A 9711-nucleotide genomic window follows, 5' to 3' on the forward strand; every position below is an offset into this window, starting at 1 on the left:
TCGTTCACCAATTAACGTCGGAACAAATGAGCGGCTGCAAACAGCCCTCATCCAAATTACCTTCTCCCTTTGTTTCACAGCTGAAAAAACGTCACCCAGCTCCTATATGTGTTGTGCAAACAACCACTAATGAACGATCTCAGTTGCAAAATTAATTCATCGATATCTCTCTTTACATCATCCCATTATAGGACAATAGTATTGATTTTGTATTGTGGGCTACAAATGAAACTGTAGATGACATTTTATGATTGAAATTGAACGTTTGGAATCGATTCCAAAAATACATCTGGATAAGAGATAGGTTGATAACGTTCCTGCATGTGATTTGCTGCCATTCATTGTATTTATCTACTTGTAGGAGCCTATACAGAACTTTTTCGCCTTCCATCACCTCCCACCTTGATGAGCGGCCAATAAAAAATGAAGAACTATTTAGACCAAAATCACATTTCTCACCAACGTTACAATGATTCTATAACTGAAGAAAATATCGTCCAATTAACAAAACTCAATGATGTATATCATTCTCTGTTGAGGAATCACAAAATGATAGTACAGCCTCTTTCATCTACCTTAGACACTTGATGAAAGTAAAAGGAAATTATCAATATCATCACATCCATCAAATTTCGAAGAATGCATTTCTTAAGGAAGTATTTTCTTCCAGAGTGAGGAGTTCAACATCTTTGATCACTTTTCAAAGTAGAATCAACTTGATAATTCAGAATGGCAATCATTTTTGAGAGAAAACTAATGCAATCGTTCCATTATCATCAATTATTCTATTATGAATCACTACATTTTTAACTTCATGACTTCTTCAGAGATGAACATTGTTTATACAATATTGAAATTATTTATTCAAATAACTCTCGTGCATAGAGCAGAAAGAATTACAATAGAAGTATAAATCACAAAATAGGAAGAGATTGAACATAACAGAGATATCTGATTTACTGCATTTATAGGTTACTCGATAAGTTGAGAAGAAAGCCTATAGTATCAGTTGATGAATGAGAAATAATATTATTCAACTATCGACTATTGGCTGAGGTCAGTCATAGTGAACATTTGTTGGCAAAAGTGAGCATTGAGAAGGAGGCATTGATTAGGATGAAATTTAACTATCCAGAAATATCATGAATGAATCAGCTTTGTATGCTAATTCAGAAACAAGTAATTAATATTTTATCAATACACTTATTTGTATGTTCCAGTAGTATAATACACCCCATTAGAGTAGGGACGATTGTTAAACATGAAAAAAATGGAAAACTCTGGCCCACTCCTCTATAAGCGGGAAAAACTTCAAAAATAATCCACAAGGATTTGTGCTTTCTCGATTTTCACTAATTATCTTAAATTGTTCGCACTGATTCAGAAGCACAAATTTTTCGATATTCCAATACCAGTAGATTGGCCTAATGTAGTGTTTATTACCAATGATCATCATTAAACACCCATGTCACCCATTATCCTCGCAATATAATAACGGATGAAGGTATGCAATATGCACAACGACCGTGCGGGTTGCATACCCTGCCCCTGCCTACTCAATGCGGTTGATGGCGTACGGCTAGTCTATATTCTGCACGGCAATTGTGTAGAATATAAATAACTATTGAAATTTATCCTTTTCTGTGATAGGATCACTGAGAATCTATTACGTAGGGATGGATTTGAACAATATTGCTATCATTCTAAGCATGGTATCATATTATCTGGGAGCCGTTCATAAAATTTATTGTCAATATTATTTTCGACCAAATCTGAGAAGTAGCTCATGCAAATCTTGCCATAAGGAATTTGCTAGGCCTGCTATATAAGTGTTTCCAGTTAATCGCATGATAATTATAGATAAATCAGGATGTACTAATGCACAGCTCAAACAAATTCAATTTCGTATTAATAACAGGAATAAAAATAATCTTATAATTATTTCAATCTATTACTTTACAGCTGGATAGAATTTCTTAACCAGCGATCAAAGATTTCACAAACATCATAATAGAGAACAGATCATGTTCGAATTCATGTTCATTCAACTCACTTCACGTGCAATATACAGCTTCTCCCATAATTGATGTTAAATAATGATTTCTTTCAGAGTGAAACCACTCAAAATGAGTAAAGGGAATTGAATTCCATTGAAACGATTGGAAAACTACATGAATTAATTAGAATGATCCAATTGATAAATCCAAATAATTGATAGAGGGATTGATTTTAGAAACTTCATATGATAATTTATTTTCAATTCTTCAGGTTTAGCAGAAGATTGACAGGCTCATGAGGAGTACACATCATTGGTAAGGGACTATCCAATATATCATTTAGTGTGGCAGGATAAATGATAAACCATTTTATTATTGTTCTAATTTTATGAAAGAGGTGCGACACTGTGTCTGGATTTTCAAACACAAAAAAGAATGGAAATTTATTAGGAGAGCTGCGACAAAATATTCAAAATATCAATGAAAATAGCCTTTGAATAAATGCCAATAATCCAACGCCAGAATATTAACAACTATGTAATAACAGTTTCCCTCGTAAGAAAACCGTGATTCGTATTAAGGTAGTGCTGATTGGTTATGATAATTTGGTTGGCAGAGATCATAAAATTGATCTGTGATGGAATTGAAGTTTCTTTTCTACGATCTTTGTATTATCAATAGAGAATCTGATCTCAGCTCGTTTCTTCACTGGTGTCACTGTTGATCTGACACAGTGCGACTTTGTTATCAGAACTGACTTATTCATGCGATTTCTTGGAAAACTTTTGAAAGTTTGCAATGTAAAGCATTCGACAAAAATCAGACTGAACTGCATAAGATTGTAGAGATAGCTTTCTAAAGTGATGAGAAAGAGGTGGGAAACTGAAGGCGTGAGCTTTCAATAAATTTATGCAGCAACTCTCCGATTCATGTACAAAGTTTCTCTTGTGTTCGAAAATTATGGGGAATATTTTACAACGATGGCCATCGCGCTCTGTATTCTGTTTCCATCATACATGAAATCGCACTCTTCTTGTTTCATTTTTCTTGCTGTTCCTCTCTCTCTCTCTCGCCCGTCATTTACTCGCCTTTATTCATCTTCATGGAGTTGGAAGAGAATTCCAGATGGTCTACATATGGTGCAATAATAATGTCAATCTGAATTCATATTACTCCCTGGTTACGTTTCCTTCCTTATTTCATTCCATGCATAATAAATTCTATCGTCTTCTGAATCAGGCCAATAAAACAGTCAGACCCAAGACCAACTGTTCCAGGTCCTTCCATGACTGATCAAAGTGAAAACAGACTTCACAAAAGGTATTGCTTAACAGAATAATGAATAGAATAATTCTGTTAGTATTTTTTTAGATCTAAATGAAGAATATAACAATGTAATGCGTATTTTCTCCTTTAAATTTCGATAGTCTTCGTGAGAAGAATAGATTCTATGTTTTGATGTAATATTGAATAAAGAGCTGATTCATCGAAAGACAACATTATGAAAGTGTCATTTCACTCATTCACTCATCTACTTCAATCGATACAACTTTCCCTAGTTATTTGTTCCTTATCGTTTACGATAATATAGGACCTGTTCTCTTGGATATGATAGACTAGGTTTTCGTCGTAGCACCCGTGGGAGAGTTGAAAAAGCTGATAGGAAAAAAGATTAATCTTCCCTAGCAAATATTGAAGAAATAACAATGTTCTTTGCCTTTGCATATATTTTTTTCTGCTGAGAATGATGCCCTTATGGGCTCTTAACCTTAACCTTATTTGGGCATTCATATAGATAGTCGATTGACATGGAGCTCTCATGTTAGATACCTTAATAGTAGGCTGAGAAAAATGATTTATGTGTTCAACCAGCTTAGGGGAATCCTCAATATAAATCATTTGAGAACAGTGTATTATGCGTACATTCAGTCCATTATTTCCTACGGTATTATCCTTTGGGGAAGTGCACCCAAAGCGTTGTTAGATCAAATATCAGTGACTCAGAAAACTATAATAAAAGTTGGCCTTGGTCTATGCAGAAGATTTCCATCCGTACGATTGTTTCAGGTCTTCAACGTTTTCAGAATCAGGCAGCTATTCATTAAATCAGTACTGATGTACATGTTCAAGAATAAAATATATTTCAATTCAGAGTCCAATCATCATTACATGACAAGACATTCCCGCTTTCATCACTCGGGTCTTCAACGAAACACCCGTTCAGCCTGTGATAGGAATATAACATACCTATGCCACACTATTATGAATAACATTCCTCAAGAAATAAGTCAGCCGGGCGCATGTAGTTTCTCAAAATATAAATCAATAATTACAAATGGATAAAAAAGATGAATGAAGATCAATGTGAACGGCTGCTTCAATCTATTTATCAATAGGATATTGGTTACTTCTAATGTTTGGATATTCTCTTTGTCCCAATCAATATATCTTTTTGCCTGGCGGTTCACCTTGTGATGACCAACGTGTCTGTGGTGTGTGTGTGTGTGTGTGTGTGCGATTATGAAATTGAAAAAACAACTTATTTCTCTTAAGTTCAATCAGGAAAAAAATGTATACTTTAACCACACAGTACTGGACTCATTGACCCACGAACAGGCCAAAAAGGTCTATGTGGGCTCTTATATTTCATTAAATAGAGTGAATCCACTTGGGATAGGTGCAATAAGATAAGTTATACCACAATAAAATATGCTAAAACATTGTCGAACTGGATAAAACTAGGAATATTATTATCATAAATATAATATAGATATATATGATAGGGAATAGGATAAGGTATTAATAGTATTATTTGTATTACATATCTCAAGTTGTGTATTTGCTCTGTTGAAATATTATTGTAAATTGTGTAAATTTTGCTGAAATAAATTCAATTCAATTCAATTCTAACATGAGTAAAGAGAGATGAGTGAAGAATGCAATTTTCATGTATGATGGAAACAGCTTCAGGTGGGTTCTGAACCACCGGGAAGCGATTCGAAACTCATAAAAATTAGTATCTAAAGAAGTGCTGTTCTTGAAGTGGACACTCCTACAACGAAAGTTGCAGGCACTTGGAGCTCGACTTATCTTATCGAAAGCCTATCTTAATTGGATGACATAATGTTAATTGAATGGTGCGCTGCTCCAGAAGGACTTCATTTGGGAATATCGCGGATGATAAGAGGCGAATGATATTCTGTTTAGCAAATATTATATGTAGAAAAACAGACTTCCTAGGAAAATCCTATGCTGTGAGCTATTCAATGAACTTTGAACCAACAAATGAACAATTATTGGCTGAATAAAGGATAAAAAATGTATGGATTCTAAGAATTGGATAATGAATCATTTTTATGACAGCAACAGATTTGTTTTTGATTGATGAGGATGATGCGCTGATAAGCCTGTGTGTGGGTAAGTATGATTTCTCCGATTCTGAACAGTATTCAAAATTATTGCAAAAATATGAAGAACATTTCATTAATCACACAAAAGCTTTAATTGGAGTTTACGTAGAAGCTTCGCAAATAAGTATCATATAAACCAGTTGACATTAAAGCACTTGAATGGACATTACTATGAACTCAATATCATAAAAATCGCTCTTTCTTCACCAAAAAAAAACAATACGGTCAATCATTTTCTACTACAATGTCAAACCATATCATTACGGGAAACGAGTATTCACATTGATAGGAGTGCTGTTCTTTACAAGTGTACTACAATAATACAGAACGACAGCTGCAATATGAGAAAGGAGTTGATAAGTGAGGTAGGTCAGGCTACTCGGTCTTAGGGATAAGAATCTTGAAAAGGTCACCAGGCTTTTTATGAGAAACGGCCACTTTCTTTCAGAGAACCGTTTCTTCAGAGCAAAACAGAATGGTTGCGTAGGTTTTCGTCGTAGTTGCAGATTTAGATTATGATAAAGAAGAGTCCATTGAATTGAAACATTCATAACCGCCTTTTCTTGTGATTAGCAACACAAAAATGGGATTTCTGATGTTATTTTGTAGAGCTCCCAAGCTTAAATGAATTTTAATCATAGGTCCGATTACAATATCAATCACGAACTTCGAGTTTAACAAGATTCATTGTTGAGAATTTTGTGGAAATTATTTCGTTAACTATATAAATTTCGATGATAAGGTTTGAATAATAAATCCGATAATGATAGTAAATGATGATTATTGTTATTCCATCTATGATTATTAAATTTATTGAAAGAAATTTTCTATGTTAAAGCTGCGATACCGTCTAAGAGCCATTCACACAGATCATGATATATGATAGACACCAATATAGCAACAACATTGAACAATATTCTCCATCTTCAAACTTTCAAAGTAAATCAATTCTCATCTTTTATTTGATGAACCTCTGACGTCCCAAGTAGCTGGTTTTAAACAATCTAAAAGCAGGAAGGATTAACTAGAAAATTCTACACCACCACACGATATGAAGGAGAAATATGGGTAGACTGTGGAGAAGATCAGAATAAAGTATAAAATATGTAGTGTATGCTGCAGAAAAAAGTGTGATTTTAGGTGTGAGTTGTAACAGGCAGGAGTCTAAACATTGAATGAAAAGAGAAGAAGACCAACTCCACCACAAAACTAAGATAATATAATAAATATGATGATGAAAGATGATATGTACGCTGCAATCTAATCTCACTGATTTGCGTTCATCCCGATGATGAGCATAGATAGCTACCACAAGCTTCTTCTAATACCATGGAATATGAATATGGAATTGTTCACTGATGATATTTGCAGAAATCATCAAGTGGGATGGAATATCTACTTTTCATGGATGATTTGTCTGAGGCAAAAAAGTTTTGCAAGAGCCGAAATTCATTTGGACAAATATAACAATATTAAGTTGGCGTAGAGAGAATCGATATACTGATACTGAGTGAGACTGGGCCGAAGTGAACTGTTGCCACGTTTCAGTGAATCCGTACAACTCACCAACTTCCTGATCGACGCCTAAATAAAGGTGGTTCGCTGTCAATGAGCCGATCATTCCAACAGACAACGCTATCTCAATGGGCGAGATGGGAAACACAATTGTTAGTGCTCCTAGTCAGGAAGTCTACGACGTTGGTCAATTATCAGACACTTGTATTCGCACATACTCAGTGAATGGAAACTTGTGCCAAGCAACATCAATGTTCACAACACACGCTTCCTCCTCCTTCACTCCACCTCTTCTTCAACATTCTCTACCTCAGCGACGACAATCCATCTATAGGAATCACCGCCATCATTACAGCTATACATATCGAGTTATCAAAGCAATTTGAATTACTATCGCCTCAAACCATCACCAAATAAAAATGACTAAGTGTAAAAAGTGTCTGAATTTATAAATGATCAATGTAAATCCCAATTTGACTGATGATGGACATTTGAAATCATGATGTATAGAATCTTCCGATGAGTCACTTCGTGTTACTCATGATGAAGATCAATAAATTCAAAATAAATGATCAGTATCCGTTTGGTGAGAGCCTTAAAAATATCTATATGGACCTTTATAATATTATCTGGATCAACTCGAATGATGAGATCAAGAAAATGCACTTCACCCTACTGGACCTCTTGCGATGACTAATCCAGAACTGTGTACGAAATTCGTGAATGTTGTGTTATACAGAGTAGATCGAATAAACTTTTTTCTTGAATGGAGAACGATAAATTATTTTTTCGAATAATCCTTTTGTAATAATTGTTGTTACAAAAGTTCGGTACTTGATAGCTCGATGAGACAATTTGATGTGATAGACAAGAGTTGACGCACTTGATGGCAGGTGTGAAAATAGGTCATGCGAAAATTCGAGAGAAAATGGTACACGTGATGTTAATTCTCTACTGATATCCATGGAAATTGAAAAAATCTTTTTGATTTTTCGCATTTCATGAACATAAATGAATCGCTGAAATTAATAATGAATTCGATGGCGTAAATTCTTCCGTGTACCATTCTCCAGCAATAATTTTCTTTTTGCAATTAGGTGATGTATAAAATAATTTGCAATCCAGATGAATATTTATACCATGACTTAAGTCTACACTCTTGGTTATCATACAGATAGCTTTCTGAATTATTCTAAACGAGCACTAACAAAACGAATCATGCTCAACTTATTAGGATAAATGATTTCTTTATTGATCTGTTCGTATCCAATCTGTAAGCATGAAGTTATTGAAGTTGTATTCTTCTATAAAATGTGGAGAACGATGATGAAATTTGAGTAAAATCAAAACTTAATTGTAGATACAAGGTTGAAAATTTTGAAACCTTCTCCATCAGTTGCTGAGATGTTTGCTCGTTGAATAAGAACTTGTCTTCGAAACACACTCACTCACTCGTTACGATGAGAAGTTTTTTTCTATTGTAAAAACCGACGTTGAATTTCGGAGAGCATCAATTATTTCAGATGAAATTCATACTCATGAGACACAGGATAGTGTCGACTCTTATAGATATATAGGTTAGCACTATCTAATAATATTGCGTTGTGATTATATCTCTTCCTCCAAAACTACGGACAATAATTGAGTTATTGTAGAAAAATATAGCTTTAATCTTAATTGTACAAGTTGATTACTTGATATCATATCATAGATCTGTTAGGATTGTTTTATTAGTTCTATAGATAAGTTTATAAGAAGATATTTTAAAATTTTAAAGAGATTTTATAAATCATTCTTTGAACCAATCTATTCAAGCTTAGAAAAGATTTATTTCTTATTATTTGGTCAATACTATTATAATCGAAAAATTGCTTGGTTTTCCTTGAATGAAGATTTAAAAATACCGGTATCTATATGTTGTAGAACCTAGTTTTAAATGGTTTGAAAAGCTTATGTGATATTCGGCCGATAACGATATGAGGCAGTAACTCGGCGAGATAATTCCTTGTTCGCTTGTACAATAATTTGTATAATACAATTTTCTAAATTTGAACAGAACTGTCTTCGATAACTGTAATCGATGATATTATTTTCATGCGCGGTATGTAGCAGGGGGAGAAGATGTGCTGTTATTTCTCTAGGCGCGCAAGCAAATTTTAATTATTAGTTTTTTGCTTTGTCGACAAGAACTGAGGTTGAGGTTGGAGTTAGTCGACTCGGCGACACCCGCACCTGCCACGCGCGGACTTTATCAAAAAGTGCCGACTCACACAACGGCTGACGGCTGACTGCCGAACAGGAGCACTACTCGCTGTAACCTCAATATACCAACGATTCAATAGACGTTTTTCTACCGGCAGGAAACTCCCGTTGCTTGTTTCGTTACTTTTGATACGCTACTCATTGCGTTTCCACTACCCCGTTGCAATAATTATCTAACATTCTGCACATGAACGAATTTCGAATGCGAGAGCAGGGAGAAAAGAACGAAAATCTTCTTTGGACGATGATTAAATATATTACTTAGTTTAAATTAGATAAGTTTTTCTTACATAATTTATTATGAAAGTGTATGATGATTGAAGCCTCTTATCCTGTATCCTGTAATGAATCGTGAACTTGTAAATTTACAGAATCAATTATATCAATCACAAAACATAACTGGTATCCTAGAATAAGTCATAGGAAAAAAACATTTTTTTAATGAAAAATCATTTCAATCCAGGTTTTCTGCTTGTTTCACTTTTTACATTCACACAGTTTGGGCAAATGTCAACAAAATATTTTGT

The 9711-nt window shown here is 34.3% G+C and overlaps 1 protein-coding gene across 6 annotated transcripts in view; it reads right to left on the reverse strand.

The window, feature by feature from the left end:
• The window catches only part of LOC111055451 (potassium voltage-gated channel subfamily KQT member 1), a 119108-nt gene extending 109896 nt beyond the window's left edge, over nucleotides 1–9212 (reverse strand). For 4 of the 6 annotated variants that reach the window (XM_039423462.1, XM_039423465.1, XM_039423463.1 and 1 more), the window contains exon 1: nucleotides 8307–9212. Coding sequence is in view for 1 of the 6 variants with exons in the window: in XM_039423466.1 (XP_039279400.1) it covers nucleotides 8307–8315 (9 nt within the window). In the remaining 5 variants the exon portion in view is untranslated. The remainder of the gene's footprint in view (nucleotides 1–8306) is intronic. The other 2 variants (XM_039423466.1, XM_039423461.1) reach the window with 1 other exon arrangement.
• Between the last annotated feature and the right edge of the window lie 499 nt (nucleotides 9213–9711).

The sequence above is a fragment of the Nilaparvata lugens genome, chromosome 3 (assembly GCF_014356525.2).
Source record: "Nilaparvata lugens isolate BPH chromosome 3, ASM1435652v1, whole genome shotgun sequence".
NCBI lineage: Eukaryota > Metazoa > Arthropoda > Insecta > Hemiptera > Delphacidae > Nilaparvata > Nilaparvata lugens.